This window comes from Aquarana catesbeiana, linkage group LG04 (assembly GCF_042186555.1).
Source record: "Aquarana catesbeiana isolate 2022-GZ linkage group LG04, ASM4218655v1, whole genome shotgun sequence".
Taxonomy (NCBI): Eukaryota; Metazoa; Chordata; class Amphibia; order Anura; family Ranidae; genus Aquarana; species Aquarana catesbeiana.
Genome location: NC_133327.1, coordinates 678,124,866 through 678,144,064, shown reverse-complemented (window position 1 = coordinate 678,144,064; position 19,199 = coordinate 678,124,866). Strand labels below are relative to the sequence as shown.

Genomic DNA, 19,199 nt, shown 5'->3' with positions numbered 1-19,199 from the left:
AGATTTCGATTTTTTTGTTCCATAGATAATGTTATGTGATGTTTCTGACCTGTCCAGCCCACCATCCTCCAGTGCTCTATTGTCCGAATTGGTCCAGGTGGAGAACTTTTCCAGGACATAGGCAGCCAGTCCAGCAGGCGAGTCATTCAGAGCAGAACCTGGAGAGAGGCAAAACATTTACAGAATATTGGACAAATGTGAGGACCTGTATGACCCATCATGTCAACCAACAGTTTGAGTGCCTGCATGATCCATCATGTCAATCAGGAGTAGTCTGATGATCTGCATGACCCAGTACATTAATCAGAAGCAGTGTGAGGACCTGAATGACCCATCATGTCAACCAGTGGTAGTGTGTAGACCTGTATGACCCATAATGTCAACCAGTGGTAGTGTGGGGACCTGTATGACCCATCATGTCAACCAGAAGTTTGTGCAACTGCATGACCCATCATGTCAACCATCAATCAGAAGTTGTGTGAGGACCTGTATGACCCATCATGTCAACCAGGAGTAGTGTGAGGACCTTTTTGATTCATCATGCCAACCAGGAGTAGAGTGAGGAGCTGTTTGACTCATCATGTCAACCAGGAGTCATGTGAGGATCTCTATGGCTCATCATCTCAATCAGGAGTCATGTGAGGACCTCTATGGTCAATCATGTCAACCAGGAGTAGTGTGAGGATCTGCATGACCCATCATGTCAACCAGGGGTAGTGTGAGGACCGGTATGACCCATCATATCAACCAGTGGTATTGTGTAGACTTGTATGAGTCCCATCATGTCGACCAGTAGTGCGAGGACCTGTATGACCCATCATGTCAACCAGTGGCAGTGTGGGGACCTGTATGACCCATTATGTCAACCAGCTGTTTGTGCACATGCATGACCCATCATGTCAACCAGGAGTATTGTGATGATCTGCATGACCCAGCACATCAATCAGAAGTTGTGTGAGGACCTGTATGACCCATCATGTCAACCAGGAGTAGTGTGAGGACCTTTTTGAATCATCATGTCAAACAGCAGTCCTGTGAGAATCTCTATGGTACATCATGTCAGTAAGGATTCATGTGGATGTGGATCATGTGGATACACCAGGAGTAGTGTGAGGATCTGCATGACCCATCATGTCAACCAGGGGTAGTGTGAGGACCGGTATGACCCATCATATCAACCAGTGGTATTGTGTAGACTTGTATGATCCCCATCATGTCGACCGGGAGTAGTGCGAGGACCTGTATGACCAATCATGTCAACCAGGAGTAGAGTGAGGATCTGCATGACCCATTGTGTCAACCAGGGGTAGTGTGAGGACCTTTATGACCCATCATGTCAACCTGGAGTAGTATGAGAGCCCGTATGACCCATTATGTCAGTCAGGAGCAGTTTGAGGACCTGCATGACTCATCATGTCAACCAGTAGTAGTGTGAGGATCTCTATGACCCATCATTTCAATCAGGAGTCGTGGGAGGACCTCTATTAAGCCATCATGTCAACCAGGAATAGTGTGAGGCCTGTATGATCCATTATATCAACCATGAGTAGTGTGAAAACCTGTATGATTCAACAAATCAATCAGGAGTAGTGTGAGGACCTGCATGATCCATCATGTCAACCATTACTAGTGAAAGGACCTGTATGAGCCCATTGTGTCAATCAGGAATAGCGTGAGGACCTGTATGGCCTATTACATAAACCAGGAGTAGTGTAAGAACCTTATGAGCCCATAACTTCAACCGGGAATAGTGTGAGGACCTGTATGACCCATCATGTCAACCAGACATAATGTGAGGCCTGTATGACCCATAATGTCAACTAGGAGTTGTGTGAGGGCCTATATGGATAATCATGTCAATCAGGAGTCATGTGAAGACCTCTATGGCCAAGCATGTAAATCAGGCGTAGAATAAGGATCTGCATGGCCCATCATATCAACCAGGAGTAGTGTGAGAACCTGCAAGACCCATCACAACCAGGAGAAGTGTGAGGACCTGTTTGAACCCATCATGTCAACCAGCAATAGTTTGAGGACCTGTATGAGCCATCATGTCAACCAGGATAAGTATGAGGCATGTATGACCCATCATGTCAGCTAGCACTGATGTGAAGACCTATATGACCCAACACATCCATCAGGAGTAGTGTGAGAGGACCTACATGATCCATTACATCAACCAGGAGACGTGTGAGAAGTGTGAGGACCTGTATGAGCTCATCATGCCAAAATATGGACTTGCCCTGTTTTCTTGGATTACAATATTTATAGTCTCTGCAACTAATCCGAGATTTTTTCTTATCTAAAGAAAAAGCTGTTGTCTCAACCAACAGCTAAGTCGGAAATAAATTACACCTATCTTGCTGATATTGGGCCAGTCACTCAAGGTGGTGATTGGTCTGGTTATAGAACACATTGGTTATTCCTCATCTTTTAGTTTAGACATATGTGATAATAGAAAGCTCTTTACCTACAGTATCAGGCTTGGTTGCCTGAATGTGGAGGTATCCCATCTCCCGTAACAGAGAGTACACATTCTTCTCAACGTATGGGTAGAGGCGCTTGACATCTTCTCTCGTCATGCCCACTAACCATGGCAGGTAGCGCCCAAGAAGCAGCGAAATGATCAATCCTAACCCGCCTTTATTGTGGAATACTACATTCAGGTGAAGTCCTTTAACTGACCTGGAAGACAAAGAAAAATACTTCAAACAGTCCATGTTCTATCACAGTCCAAGTTTGCTAAACATAATCTGAGGACATACAGGGAATTTATGTGAACCAGATCAGATTTTACACTGCTTGACCCAGATGTTGGGGAAATATTTTTTTACAGGGAACATAGTTCATCTGCCCATCTACTGAACAACATTCATGGGAGGTGTGGCTGCTTATGCTGTATCTAAAGGGAATGAGGTAATGGAGGAGCAACCCTGTATTTGGATTCTCCAGTTCCCCTGTCTCTGTTCATGGCACCAGTTTGTTGAGATGGCACCAGTGGTTCTATTAGAATGGGAACACTAACTTTGGTGAGGATGCCTCACCCTAGGGATAAGCCATCACCCTGGTTAAATGTCTTCCCATCACTAATATTTAGGGGAGGTCTGAGCAGGGGGCATTTGCCCCCTGGACCAGTAATGATAAGATATGTTGAGCAGGGGTCCCTGAGTGGAGATACTTCATCGTTCAGACATTTATCAGAGTGTGACTTGCAGACATTGACACAAGCTGGACTGTATCTAGTTACCCACTTCCTACCAGACCTGAAATCACAGCATCTACCAAGAATGAAGCCTTCCAGCACCATCTTTCTTAATGGCTTTGAGGTGTCATGTGACCAGATGCAGAGAGCTGCAAAGTAAGCTGATGTTGAGACATGTGAAGACGTGTCACAATAAACCATATCCTTTGCAAACACCGATCTTACATCATGCCTAGCTATAACTTAACTTGGTGCACTTTCTTTAGCCTATGGCAATCTGTCACTACCATGAAAAGGCTTGCTGGGTGTGCTTGTTACTCAGGCCTAGTCTTTCCCTGCTAAAATGACATCGGATTAGTGGTGTGCGTTTTTCAATATTGATATCACTCTAGTAACATGGCTCTCTTCCTATACCAAGGAACACTTGTAGCTTTTTTAGTAACTTTTAACTTTTGTAACATGGGGGGGTCAAGGTTCACCATAATAAAATGTTTGCACTGGACCCCATGTAATCTAAGAATGTTGTTGCTACAGGTCTGTATTTAGGTTCCTTTGATCAAGATCTACCTATCCTTAGACTGAAAATGTGTCCTTTATCTCACGGGTTGTAGAACTGTAACCAGGTTCAGAGGATGCAAAACTATAGAACATATAATAGCCGCTGATTTACTAAAACTGGAAAGTGCAATGTCTGGTGCAACTCTGCATAGAAATCAGCTTCCGTTTTTTTTTTTTGTCAAAGCTTAGGTGAACAAGTTGAAGTTAGATCAGCCATTATTAACCATTTTAACACAGAGGAACCCTTGAAATTACTTTCCTGTCTCAGGGAACCCCTGCTAAAAATGACTATATCTACATCTCATGATACATTAGTGTGATGGACACTGGAAGGAATGCTCCTTACACTTGTGGTCATTGGGAAGAATTACCCTCTTACAGATAGCTAAAAAGATCAATGGGAGCTTATGTTAAAGGCAGAAAATGCTCCTTGCTCAAGGAACCCCTAGCAACCTCTGGAGGAACCCTGGTTGAGAAAGCCTGAGTTATATACTGATTGGCCAGCATGCACAGCTGCACCAGAATTTGCATGCTCCAGTTTTAGTAAATTAACCCCATAATGTCCAGATTTACCGTATATAAGAATATAGATGGAAGGAGAGCTTAATATCTGACAAGTTGTAGTGCTATAACCAGGCTCTGATTATAAAGAACTATAGAACATATGATCTCCAGGGCTTATATAAGAACCTAAATGAAGGAGAAATTTATATCTCACACGTCCTAGAACTATAACCAAGCACTGATGATGATGATGATGATGTTGATGATGTTGATGAAGAACTTTAGAACATATAATCTCCAGGTTTCTCTAGGAACCCAAGTGAAGGACAGCTTTTTTAGACACAATTTCTAGTGGTACAGTAAGGTTCTGGTGATAAAGAACTTTATAACGTGCAAGTTTTGCATCTATAAATGGGCTCAGCAGAAGAAAGCTCTGGGGATGAAAAAAAAACTCTACAGCTGTAAGTTCTAGATCCAAATCAGGCTCAAGAAAAATCTACATAAATTACAAGCTCCAGATACACACACTGAAAATATCTTACACGTTGTAGATCAAGGAACATTTAGGGCCAAGAAGTGTCTCTTTTTTTACAATCACAACCTTTGTTTTGGAATTGTTCTCCGAGTTGATCTTTGTTATGTTCCATCTGTTGTGAGGAGCTGAGAGCCATTCGCCTTTTGCTTATGTTTATTTTGATCGCTGAATTGATAAAATCCAAAACTATTCTTTCGGTTGCATCATTGCCATTCAAAAAATTATATAAGAGGGCTTCCATCCCAAACAATTAAATAACATGTGACCAAACCACCTCTAATATACCAAAGTGCAGCTGCCCCTTTAAATGTATATAACACTTAAAAAAGCAACACAATAGAAAAAGTAGGCACTACTCCTTTAAATGAGTTTGTAAAAATATACAAATAGTAATTAATTTACAAGTGCAAAAAACATTCATAAAACACAAATATATAAATATTGCATCAGAAAAAAATCAAAAAAGTCCATCCAAAATATAAATAATGTCTGTCATTAGATATTTAGCATCCCAACACCGTGCTCAGGAATAGTGGAGGAACATTTCTTCTTTCATTCAAAATGATGTGCCTCACCACGTGCAGTAAAAGTGCTAACTCACCAGAACCTCTTGGCCAGTACAGGCCTATCCATTTCTTCTATATATCCACCAGGGCAAAAGGAGACAAAAGGGGTTCACCGACTGGACCTCCAATCTAACTATGGGCTCCAGCAATTAATCTCCCTCATGTTCAACAACAAAAAAAGCCAGAAAAGGATAATCTCATTATGTAGTAAGATTTATTGAATAAAATGGATTGGGGCTTCCTGAAGACACATTTGTGCGAAACGTGGTGAGGCGGGACCGGTGTTGTTACATCCGGGAGCCAGTGATGTCACTTCCTGATATCGAGTTCCGGTCTGTGGAACGCATGCTACAATATGAGATTATCCTTTCCTGGCTCTCGTTATTTATTGAACATGAGGGAGATTAATTGCTGAAGCCCATGGTAAGATTGGAGGTCAAGTCGGTGAACCCCCTTTGTCTCCTTTTCCCTTGGTGAATATATAGAAGGGCTTGATAGGCCTGAATTGGCCAAGAGGTTCTGGTGAGTTGCACTTTTACTGCACGTGGTGAGGCACATCATTTTGAATGACAGAAGAAATGTCAGTCCACTATTCCTGAGCATGGTGTTTGGATGCTGAATATGTAGTGACGGACATTATTTATAATTTGGATGAGCTACACACTCATTTAAAGGAGTAACGCTTTCTTTTTCTACTGTGGCATCATTGCCATTGCTGGAATAAATTCTTTCCTCGCCTTTTTTTTGTCAAGTAGATTATTGGGAGTCGTCAAAGTTTAGCCACATTGTCAAGAAAAATATGTACCATGTACATCATAGGGCTTTCTACAAAAAATGGTAAATTGTCTATTTGGGCCACCATACATGTTTTTGCATGAAAGGGCCCAAACCAAACAAGGCTTTATTTTTAGACATTACCTTTAATTGTAGCTACAAATGCACTGTGTACTTACTCTGGTTTCATCTGGGACATGGTGGTGGTGATGAGGCTTCCCCAGTCACCTCCTTGCAGATAGAACTCATTAAATCCCAGTCTCAGCATCAGCTTGTAGAAGATTCGTGCAGCGGCAATGGCGTTAAAACCTGTGCAGGGAAATTTGAGATATGCAGTTGTTCTTTCCAGCAACTAAAACAGTGTAAGCAGAAACCCCAATCCCCCTTCCACCATTTTATTTTGGAACAAACTGCACAGATATGATATCTGGACTGGTCCATTGCTTCAATATACAGTCCTTGATAGTACCTCATCTTTACCCAGAGAAGGAGCTCACCTTTCTTATGTGGTGCCTCTGAAAAGCCATATCCAGGAATAGAGGGACAGATGACCTCAAAGGTGAAGCTGGGGTCCAAGCCGTGCTTCCCCGGCTCGGTCAGAAGTGGAATAATCCGATAAAATTCATAAAATGAACCCGGCCAGCCATGAACCATCATCAGAGGGATGGCTTTCTGGCCAGCGGGGAGCCTTGGAGGCTTGACATGAACAAAATGAATGTTCAGACCTACATGGGGACACATAAAACTACATGAAACAGAGGTGCAACCAGGGAAGAATAGCAAATACTCGAGCATGAAGTCACTGGCATCCCTTAGCGTAGACTTGACCCATTTCTACACTTTATTATTCATCATCTGTGTAATTTGTTATTTTCAGTAAAAGAATGATTTTTGTTTTTGCCATAAGTAAAAAAAGGCCATTCGGAGCTCCATCATGTCATTTACAGCCTAGGCAAGGATGACATGGTCCATGGCTACCACGAGCATTGTGGGAGTTTTATATCATTAGAGTCTATATTTTCATTCAACAGTCAGAAACCCTATTTCTATACTGTTTCTAACATTTATTTATTGCTATATACTAAAAAAAGTCCCTCTTTAGGCGCTTTTATGTATTATCTTTTTCTAGTGGGCCCATAGTTCTTCCATTTACAACACAAAAAAAGTTGAGGACTTCATATTTTCAGATGCGTTACTATATTTCTTTATCTTCACAACATTAGAAGAACATGTCCTCTAATAATAATAAGAAGAAGAAGAAGACAAAGAATGCACCTTCAATGTTGGTGGTGTAGTGGGGGTATCTGTTGATAATTTCCACCTGTTTGCCCCAATCAAAGGTATTCCTCCAGTATGAGACCACCTTCTTCAATGTTACACTATTCACCCCGTAATGAAACTGGGAATCCTCCAGTGGGGAGAAGTAGCGGGTGCGGTCCAGACGATCATGAAAGCTCTGGAATAACAAAATGACAAACACTGATTATTTCACCAAATCCAATTGTCAGGAATCAGCATCAGAGATGCTCAGATCTGGGTGGCTACACCCAGAAAACTGGGACCAGATTGTGTATACCTGTACTTTTTTTTTTTTTTAACTTTTTATTGAGTTTTCAAGTAAAATAGAGGGTTACAAATATAGAGCCTCTGGGCATACCCCGGCTCAGACTTATACATAAAATACAAACCAGAAAGGTCATATATGTTAATAAAAAAACAACAATAAACCTAAACTGCTTGTGTCCTCTGAATGGTAAGAGAAAGTTAAGATGAGGATTAAATTTAAATTTAGACATCCACCTCTAGGCGTTCCACTGTGGGAGAAGAGAGGTTCTACAAAAATAACTCAAAAGGGCAATAGTGGCATAGCTGCCCTATCTATGTATCGGCCTGTCAGTACTGTCTAATGAGGGAATCTGGACATTATTGTGTGGCGTTGGTTGTATCTGATTCTATCCAAATGTGCCAAATTATCAAACTTGGCTGGACAGCACCTGGCTAGGTAAGCTGCTTTGTAGAGCGGTACTGCTGAGTTGACCAGGGATTTCCATATATTTAGAGAGGGCACTTCTGTTTTTTTCCATTTTAGAAGCAGCGCCTTCCTAGTGTAAAACAACAGGAGTCCAATAAGGGTCCTAATTGATCGGCGGTAGGCTAAGGAGCTCACCAGGCCCAGCTAGCAAACTGACACACTCAGGGGGGATGTGGATCGAAGTTAGTGTAGCGATGAATGGGAGACGTGGATCACGTTCAAAAACTCCCAATCATATCAGGATTTGCTAAAACATGGCATGTAATTCATTGTCTAGACACAAGGTGATCTCAGACGGTTCATCCCGGGATCCTGGAGGACCTTGTTGATGTAGACTGCAAACAGTAGACGGAGGGGGTAGCAGGTGGGTCCCCACCCCCCCTCTATCAGTCCCCACCTTCTCTTTCATTCACCCCTCCCTGTTCCCCCTCTTATCTTCTCTGATCTCTTTCTCTTATTTGTTTTCTGAACCCTTTAGGATCTGGAGGTTGGAGCCGAATGGTTGGGCCGGTCCTGATCTCCAGGTTGCCGTTCCAAGAAGTCAAAATTGGGTAATACAGGGTTGCTACGAATGGGCCCCCCCAGGTGGTTCAGATGGTCTCCGAAAATGTTAGTAGGCTAATTTGAAATGTGACAAATGTTTAATGAGAGAAGCCACTACACTCTTGGACCTTGCACATTGTTTGTAATGGTATAGTGTTCTTTATAGCTCTAGTTTGACTTTTAGACAATTTTGCTGTCCGCAACTTGTTGTGAGCCATTGTTGGGCTTATCATGTATGTAACCTGTATCCCAATTTGAGGTATTCAGCTGTATATTTCATGGAAAATTCTAATAAAATCTTTTGGGAAAAAAAAAAAAAAGAGTAGTGATGAAGCCCGTGACCTCTGCCCAAAAGGCTTGAACCATAGAGCAGCATATGTTTGAAATCAGCATTTTCGTTTCCACACTTCCAACAGTGTGAGGAGGAATTTGGGTAAATCCTGGATAATTTTTGGGGTGACATATAAACCCGGTGGATTCAATTTAAGTGAGATTTATTTACAGTGAAACAAAATCCTCACAAACATCAGCACACAACAAACATAAAGAAATAAGGGAACAAAAAAAAAAAAACAGTGACAGAATGCCTGACTAATAACTAACAAACATAAAGCCTAACTAACAACTAACTATATAAAATACATATAGATAGGGGAACACTGAAAAGCAGGGGAAACTGAAGGTGCGGAAAGCAAATGAGATCAGGAACAAGGGGGAGCAGGTACGAGGCAGCAGGATACCGGGTACAGCAAACAGGGCAGGAGCAAGAGCAGGACAACAGCTAGCAGTATCTGACAGCAAGCAAAACACTGGAGCAAGAAGCACTTAGTAGGGGAGGACCTCAATACCCTCCCAGTAGCCATCATCAGGTGAAAACTGATTAGTGAAGAAGTCTGCTGGCTCCTGGGAGACACTCTCTGGTGGACACTGGAGCTACAACTATCCTCCCAGGAAACCACTGTGCCACCGTGATCCACATCTTGACACCAATTATTTTTTGTAGGAGGAGGGGGTTATGTGAGAACTGTTTCACCGCCCTGAAATCCTCCAGAATGATTCTGAACTCCACACTTACTCCTCAGCTCTATAATACTCAGATTAAATAATAATATTAGTTTCAGGGACATTTCATTTTTGAACATTGGCCAGATTTCCAGCGTTAAAAATACACTACAGGTAACGTTTTATTCATTTTTCACCATGAGTACAAGGTCGCATCAGAAGTCAAGCATGCAAGCTTTATATCATATGATGCTACAAGAATAGAGTTGTAAAATTCTACCATTTAAATTTACAATTCAAAGCAGATATGAGTCCATCAAAAAGTAGGCTACACGTCCAAATGCCGCAATGAATGATATTACGTAAGTAAAACGGTGGCTTAAATAAATCCCCTGGGTGTAATGAATTTTATTGTTCATAGTGAGATAGCAGGGTGCAATCTACAGTTATCTAGCTAATGAGAGCTAGTAATAAATCTTATCCCTACTATATTTAACTTCAGAAGTAAAGTTAGAAATGAGGGAGTGATGAGGAGGAAGAGAGTAGAGTCCACTTAGGGGAGGAAAAGGTAAAGTGACCCACGCTCGTCTTATGAGACATTCAATGAGGGGTTTCCATTATGAGACACAGTTTCCACATCTTATTGTGTTTGTCCAGGTATTTGCTATGAGAGACAATGGGGTGTATTTACTAAAGGCAAATACACTATGCACTTTGCAAATTGAGTTGCACCTCTTCAAGTGCAGTTGTCATCGAGATTATAAATGAGGGGGAAGCTCTGCTGACTTATATCATACAATCATGTGCAAGCAAATATTATTTTTTTTCCTTAAATGTGACTTGATATTTTTTGCAAAGTGAAGCATTACCTCATTTACTAAGCTCTGAAGCGATTTAGTAAATCAACCCCAAAGAATGCCCATGTGGGATTTTTTATGTGCAAAAAAATCATAACTTCAACTCTGTTAAAAAAAATGATCCCAAAATGCTCTATAGACTTATTCTAGATCAGTGGTCTCCATTCTGCGGCCCAGCGACCAGATGCGGCCCTTGAGGCACCGTTCATCTCGCTGACAGGATACACTACAGTAATACCTCGGATTGCGAGTAACGCTGTTAACGAGCGTTTTGCAATATGAGCTATTTTTTTATTTTTTAAAATTCTGACTCGGTTTGCGAGTGTTGTCTCGCAATACGAGCAGGATTCAAGCCTCTGCGGTGTGCAGTACTGCATTTGGCCAGAGGTGCGGGGACGCCGGTGACATTTGGAGCCGCTCGGATGCACTCGGAGCCACTCGGAAACACTATGTTTCTGAGTGTTTCCGAGCCTCTCCGAGTGTTTCTGAGAGCATCCGAGCGGCTCTGAGCTGTTTCTGAGTGTCTCCGGTGCCCCCCTCCCCACCTCTGGCCACATGCGGTACTGCATACCATAGAAGTCACTGTGGAATGAATTATATGAGTTTCCATTGACTTCTATGGGGAAACTCGCTTTGATACACGAGTGCTTTGGATTACAAGCATTCTTCTGGAACAAATTATGCTCGTAATCCAAGGTTCAGCACTGTATTCTGCTCACTGACACCAACAATGGAGCATAATTCCTGCATACCAACCCATTATGTGCCACTTACCTTCAAACAAAGCCCGCGATGTCCCTGCTGGTGGCCGTATTCATCTTCACCCCTCTTCCTTCTGGGGCCGCGGACTCCGTCTCTGTGACTGTCCAGAGTCACATGATGTCACTCCCGCGCGGGAGCCGACTGTCACAGCACGGGCCCTTTAGAAATGGTACGATCATGCCCTTTCTTCAGTGCGCATGAGCCAATGTCGTTGGCACAAGCGTATATGTAAAATATTTCCTAGACAACCTAGTTCAACTGTTAGAGACACCTTTACTATGAAAAATAATTGCATAAAATATATTATTTGTGGGAGGGGCAGAGACACAAACTACTGCAGGAAATCTCACCATTGTGGGAGGGGCAGAGACACAAACTACTGCAGGGAAATCTCACCATTGTGGGAGGAGCAGAGACACAATCTATTCAGTTATTCTCACCATTGTGGGAGGGGCGGAGACACAAACTACTGTAGGAAATCTCACCATTGTGGGAGGAGCAGAGACACAAACTACTGAGAAAATATCACCATTGTGGGAGGGGCAGAGACACAAACTACTGGGGAAATATCACCATTGTGGGAGGGGCAGAGACACAAACTACTAGAGGGAAATCTCACCACTGTGGGAGGGGCAGAGACACAAACTACTGAGGAAATATTACCATTGTGGGAAGGGCAGAGAAACAAACTACTAGAGGGAAATCTCACCACTATGGGAGGGGCAGAGACACAAACTACGGCAGGTAATCTCACCATTGTAGGAGGGGCAGAGACACAAACTACTGAAGGAAATCTCACCATTGTGGGAGGGGCAGGACACAAACTACTGAGGAAATGTCATCATTGTGGGAGGGGCAGAGACACAACCTACTGAGGAAATATCACCATTGTGGGAGGGGCAGAGACATAAACTACTAGAAGGAAATCTCACCACAATGGGAGGGGCAGAGACACAAACTACTGCAGGAAAATCTCACCATTGTGGGAGGGGCAGAGACACAAACTACAGCAGGAAATCTCACCATTGTGGAAGGGGCAGAGACACAAACTACTGCAAGAAATATCTCCATTGTGGGAAGGGCAGAGACACAAATTACTGATCAGATCAGATCTGAGCTTTAATGCAGCAGCCAGAACAATGAAAAACGACTTCTGTTTGGTTATCTTGGGTTACAATACTTTGCACTGACTTTCTGTCTTATGAAGCTTAATAAAGCCATTTTCTATTGGGGGGTTCCATTTTTTTACCTTTATAACATCTTCGGATACCTCCACCTGGAATGAACTAATTCTGGTATCCTCTTTCTTGGTGGGTTTCCCTCCGTGTCCCCACCATCCATCCCCCATTTCTATAGTCTTCCTTTGGCGCCCACATAATAGCCAGCAAAGTGCGGCACCGCCAATCCCAACTGGAACCAGAGCGCTGTACGGCCAGTGCTCATTGAAGGCCGACCTGTAAAGAAACAGACAGACTGAATTTCAACATTAACCACTATAGAAGGAGAAATGGACCATTTAGAGGGACATGGAGAGAAGATTTTATGTACAAGGTTTGGTGGATTTTTAAGATTAATACATCTTTATTGGATATGAGAAGTCATAAGAAAAAGCCAATGTGTTTAGGGGCTCAACACTCCCTCTTCATCAGGGCTTAAATGCTGACAGTAAATAGGGTGAATACTCAACAACATATTGTAAAGTAAAGTTGATGAAGTGGTTTCTCATTTGGCTTGCCAGTCTACCTGCTTGATGGGCAACCCGATCGACCACCGCTTTATTCCTTTGCTTATAATACGTTGTCCAGTATTCACCCTATTTGCTGTCAGCATTCAGGCCATGATGAAAAAGTCACAAAAAAAAGCCAATATCTTAAAGGGGCACAACATTTGCGGGTCCCGTGCTGAGTGGCTGTCGGGCTCAGAGATGGCTGTGCATTTTTTCAAAGAATGCCAAGCATTCTCTGATGGGATGAGGTAGAGAGGGTGATGTCACCACCCCACCTCTTCTTCTTGTTTAGTTACAGAACACTCTGCAGGCATTTAGGGAATGCAAAGCGATCTAAAAAATAGTTCCTGTGCCAAGCTGGAAGTTAGTGAAGAGTGGAGACCACTGGAGTCACAGTGCCTACTGCAGTGATTTCCATCTTCTTGAGCAGCCATTCTCAACCAGGGTTTTGTGGAGCCCTAGTGTTCCCCCAAAAGGTTGCTAGGGGTTCCTTGGGCAAGGAGAAATGTCTGCCTCTCAGCTAAATAATCACTGAAACCAATGATTGTTTTAGCTACCTGTAAGGGGAGAGGGTGGTCTTCCAACTGAACAACAAGCTAATGGGCCGGGAACTGTAGATATTGTAATTATTAGCAGGGGTTCCCTGATACAAGAAAGTTATTTCAAGGGTTCTTCAATGTTAAAAAGGTTGAAAAGAGCCGTTCTAGAGGGATCCCACACATATGGTTTATACATGGTTACATGAGTCCAAACTGTAACTATGTAATAATATTCATGCCTGGGATTCAGCTTTAATGGTTATTTTAATAAATAGATAACTGGATCATTTTCTCCTAAACTTTTGCCTGGAGTTCAGCTTGAAGGAAGATATAGGAATATATCAACCCAGGGAATTGACCTGACAGGCCCTATGGTCCTCCCCCAAAGAGGTCATACTGGATATGACTGTTGTAAGGTGTCTTCTGCTGAAATTATGGAGGTTGGGAGAGGAGGAACCTGACGGAGCATTGTCCTCTTCCAGAACCATGAACTGTACAATGTACATCTCCAGGAGGTATTATTATGAATTTATATATAAGAGGAAACCCACAGATTACAATGTTACAAGTGGATCTGCCTGTATATTGTTACATTGTCTTTCCCTTTACCTGCCATTCTCAAGGACTTGTCTCCACATGTCGCCCTCCTGATCTGATGGGACTTTACCCCGTGGCTCTCTAGGTCATAGAGCGTCAGCCTCTTGTCTCTCCGCCTCTGTGTGTTGGGACAGAGAAGGATGGTGTTAGACAAAAATAAATATTACAAATAAACTAAAATATCAATAACCCCGAGAAGAATAGACACATCACAGAATTACAGAGCAAGTATGATATATAAAATATAGCAGAGACAATCCTCTTCAATTACAAAAGGTTGAATGTTACATGCTGCCTTCCATCCCTCTTCCCACCTCTGGGATAACAGCCAGCCAGACTCACATGGTCACACTTGGACAATTCATAGGGGTAACCCCTTCCTGGTCAACAGAATAGATACGTGTCTAGTTTATATATCAGAACACTAAAAAAACAAAACAAAAAGAGAGTTTGCACCAGCCTTGCGCATTACCTTTTTAAATCTTTTTATTCCAGTTATAAAACAGTTGTACACTTACAAACAGCTGAGAATAAGCTCACCCACATCAACAGTGATCCGTCTTTTCCAATCCACTGCACATATTAAAATCCAGGAAAGACACTTCTTGGACCTATGTTACTGACGCATTTCGTTTTTAGTCGTATCTTAGTCGACTAAAATCGAATAGGTTTAAATAAATTGTAATGCATTATTTAAGCATTTCTCTAGATTTTCCAAACTCATTATATAGTCTTGGAGGAAAAATCTAATAACATGTTATTATTTATGTTATTGAGGATTGAACAATCTACAGACACAGATTTAGTTGTTATAAAAAATCTTTATTTAAAAAACAAAAACAAAGTTTTGTTACAAGACTCTGTACTCTGGATGGTCTGAGGAGGCCTGTAATGCACAGTGCTCTGGACAGTGGTTTGAAGAGGCCTGTAATGCACACAGTGCACAGTATGGTGGACTAAGGAGGCCTGTAATGGAGCACACAGTGCTCTGGACAGTCTGAGGTAGCCTTTAATGCACACAGTGCTCTGGATAATGGTCTGAGGAGGCCCGTAATGCACACAGTGCTTTGGACGGTGGTCTGAGGAGACCTGTAATGCATACAGTGCTCTAGACAGTGGTCTGAGGTGGCCTGTAATGCACACAGTGCTTTGGACAAAGGTCTGAGGTGGCCTGTAATGCATAGAGTGCTCTAGATAGTGGTCTGAGGTGGCCTTTAATACACACAGTGCTCTGGACGGTGGTCTGAAGATGCCTATAATGTACACAGTACTCTGGACGGTGGTCTAAGGTGGTCAGTAATGCACACAGTGCTTTGGACAGTGGTCTGAGGAGGCCTGTATTGCACACAGTGCTTTGGACGGTGGTCTGAGGAGGCCTGTAATGTACACAGTGCTCTGGACGGTGGTCTGAAGATGCCTGTAATGCACACAGTACTCTGGACGGTGGTCTAAGGTGGTCGGTAATGCACACAGTGCTTTGGACAGTGGTCTGAGGAGGCCTGTAATGTACACAGTGCTCTGGACGGTGGTCTGAAGATGCCTGTAATGAACACAGTGCTCTGGACGGTGGTCTGAGGTGATCTGTAATGAACACATTGCTTTGGACAGTGGTCTGAGGAGGCCTGCAATATACACAGTGCTCTGGACCATGGTCTGAGGTGGCCTATAATGCACACAGTGGTTTGGACAGTGGTCTGAGAAGACCTGTGTAGCGCCCTGGGGTTTAGTCAGGGAGCTCCTCACCAAATTCCTTGTCAAGGGTAGCTACTGTAGATAGTTGTTAAAGATCCATTGATTTCTCCCTAAGTTTGGCTTTGTTGTACTTTTCTCTTCTGCCTCTAGGTGGTCGGGCACTTGGTGGCAAAAGATGGGAGAAGGATATTTCAAGGTCAAGTTATGGGTATATGGGATATCTCAGCCAATGGGCAGGGGTTTTCTTGAATCCCTTGGCCTGCTGGGAAAACCTATATATTCGGGTGGAGTCAGGTGATCTCTGTTCTGTGCCACCTGGACCGCTGTCTGGGTGGACATGTGTTGTATGCTCCGTGCTGCTAGGATGGAGATTGGGCCTGTCCTGGGGGGCATCTGGCTCCCAGGCTGTGTGAGGGCCTATCCAGAAGTAAGAGGGCAGCACAGGGTTGGGACTGCGGCTTGCAGTCCAACCAACAGTGATGGTTCTGCAGGTCGGAGAACCTGTCCTGGTCGGAGGTAGAAGGGAAGCTGTTGCCATTAAGGGACCAACCACCTTTCCCAGGGACCACAGTGAGTAACTGAAGCAAGTACCAGAGCAGTATTCTCACTAAACGGGCATGGTGGAGAATCAGGAAACTTCAGGTGGTGATCAAGTCAGGGACCCAACCAGCGGAGGTGAAGCTTGCAGAGAAGTCTTTTGTGTCCAGCCAGGAATATAGCTGGTTAGCAGGGGTGAAGCTTAAAAGGTATCTGGTGTGCCAAGCTAGGGACCCGCAGCGTGGGTGATGCTTGAGGAAGATACCACCACAAAAGCCTTGAGGAGCTCACGGGATTCAGAGTCAGTGAATCAGAGAGTCCAGTGAGAGACTAGGAGCTCAAGGGGCTGAAGAGCTACAAGTGGACATTGTAGTGAAGCTGAGAGAACTGTTAAACTTTGTATTAGGAACTGTTAGATACTGTTGCCATAAGAGACAGCAAACCTGCACGCGCAGAAGTGGCACCTTGCTGGGGCCTTTCCTTGTACGGCTGTCCTCCTATTGAAGTCTCAGAGTCTGCCAATTGAAATTGTAACTACTCAAGGGTGCCCTGGCCCTAACCCTCTTTCCCTTGCAAAATATAAAAAGGACTGTTAAAAGAAATAAAACCTCTTTTGCACACACTATGCCTCACAACTCACTACATATTGAAGGATGTCAGCTGTCTTTGGCCTTGAAGCTTCTCATTAGACTGGGAGAGGTATAAGACTCTGCTACACCTTTAATGCACACAGTGCTCTGGACGGTGGTCTGAGGAGGTCTATAATGCACACAGTGCTCTGGACAGTGGTCTGTGGAGGCCTGTAATGCACACAGTGCTTTGAATGGTGGTCTGAGGAGGCCTATAATGTACACAGTGCTCTGGATGGTGGTCTGAGGAGGCCTGTAATGTACACAGTGCTCTGGATGGTGGTCTGAGGAGGCCTGTAATTTGCACAGTCCTAAGCACACCACACCACTAAGCATGCTACAATCGCTACCATGCTTGCTGGGAGAGGAAACACTCACAGGCTTTACAATCAGAGCTCCGAGGAAACCAAAAGTTCATGTGGGTAAACATCCCTCGCTCACATTTTCATTCTGTTTTTTTTGTTGATGAAAATTGGAATTGATTTTCATCATCGTTTGCATCAATTGGCGAAAGTTCTGAGTAATTTTTGTTTCGTTTTTGTCACTGCAAACATGCCGAGGATGAAATGAACACTGCCCATTACCTTATGCATTGATCTGAAGCACATGTAGTCGATCCGCACACACCCATCCAGTCATTAGTCAGACATCCACTCTACATACAGTAAATGGACCTAACGTGGGGCCAAGGCGTTATTCCTGCAGCGGTCGCCCCTAGCAACCGGCTACAGCTACATTGGGATTTCATCTGGCTCCGTGGGAAGGTGGCAAGTAACATCTTTACTGCACATAGACTGTGTCATTGTGCATTCCAACAATGTGGGGAAGAACCAACATGTCTCATTGCTCATGGGAGAGTGTCAGCCTGGTCTTGTCACTTTACGTCAGTGCTGCAGGGGTTAAAATGGACTCCATTAAAGTTTTGGCATGCCCTGGGCGCTGAAGTTTTCCAAGAGCCTATACACCAATCCCTTGGCAGGGGGAGGAGATACTGCTCTGCAGAGGTGGATAAGGAAGTGCTGCCAGGTGTATCCGATTGTTGGATGGAGAAGATGGCGCAGTTTGGAGATACCATGTCGGATTGGAAGGTGTGTGTTCTGGGAGTTGGCCCTGGTCTGAGTGGGCCTAAGGGCATTCTGACTGACACCGGAGAATGGTACACACCTAAGGGTAGCCTTGCCTTGTACACGGCCAGAGGCTACGAGACTTTGGGTCTGATCTGCGGGAAGTGTTCTGGTTTGGCCACGCATCTGCAGCCTTGGATTGTATGTGGACACTGCGGGGAACCCTTGCTCGAGGTAGTCTCACCAGCCCAACCTTTGCAGACACTACAAGTGGATTGGGATCAGAATGTCGCCATCCCAGCTGGGGACAGCATCGAGAGTCCCCCTGCTATCACCCGGCTTGTGCGAGAAATTGCTCCTCTCATCTCTGTGGCTGCTCCAGGGCACTGCGCTCCAGTTATCCTTCGAAGCCGTGGTCAGGCCCACCTGCGTTCCTTGATGATGGAACCTCCTGGGAGAAAGACACCGGAGTCGGGTAAGCCTGAAATGGGTGAAAGTAGTGTGCCAGTGGGGGCTGTGATACCAGTGGCCAGTAAGGGAGATAAGGTTGCTTTGCCCTTTGATGTTAGCTCAAAGCGCAACCTGCTCCGGACTGAAGAGTGCTCCACTATATCCGTTTCCGATATACCATCCGATCGGATTTCTGAACTGTTCTCGGACATTTTATCCTGGACTGGAAAGTGGACTGATAGTAAAGAGATGATAGTGAAGAGGAGCAGGCATGTGATTTAGGGGAAGATGAGGTTCTTCCTGTGCAAGCTACTAGCGTGAAGATTGAACTGTCTGCCAGTGCAGCGCCACGCCTGTGTTTTACTAATTCCTTTGAGGAAGATCGTTGGGCGAGTTGGGTTCCTAAAATCCTTGTTACTAAGCCAACTCAAATGACCAAGTTCAGTTGTAAACCCGATGTTGTTGCTGGGCATCCAGTTCAACTTGCCCCTGATGCATGGGTTCTTCCCGGGTGTGGAGACCCTAAGACACTGCCTTGGCTGTCCAAGTTACACCGCATTATTATCAAGAAAGTGGCTGAAGATTATGGCTATTTGTATCCATATGTTCCGGTTCAGTTGGAGGAGGAGA

At 44.0% G+C, this 19,199-nt stretch overlaps 1 protein-coding gene across 3 annotated transcripts in view; it reads right to left on the bottom strand.

Annotated features, from left to right (window-relative positions):
- LOC141141037 (epoxide hydrolase 1-like) overlaps window positions 1-19,199 on the bottom strand; it is a 50,281-nt gene that overhangs the window by 3,588 nt on the left and 27,494 nt on the right. For 2 of the 3 annotated variants that reach the window (XM_073628699.1, XM_073628700.1), the window contains 6 exons: window positions 12,585-12,789; window positions 7,415-7,595; window positions 6,637-6,864; window positions 6,319-6,448; window positions 2,471-2,685; window positions 50-158 (listed from right to left, as the gene is read on the bottom strand). In XM_073628699.1, coding sequence (XP_073484800.1) covers window positions 50-158; window positions 2,471-2,685; window positions 6,319-6,448; window positions 6,637-6,864; window positions 7,415-7,595; window positions 12,585-12,789 — 1,068 coding nt within the window. Of the gene's footprint in view, window positions 1-49; window positions 159-2,470; window positions 2,686-6,318; window positions 6,449-6,636; window positions 6,865-7,414; window positions 7,596-12,584; window positions 12,790-14,209; window positions 14,317-14,497; window positions 14,516-19,199 lie in introns of those variants that run through there. The other variant, XM_073628698.1, reaches the window with a different exon arrangement.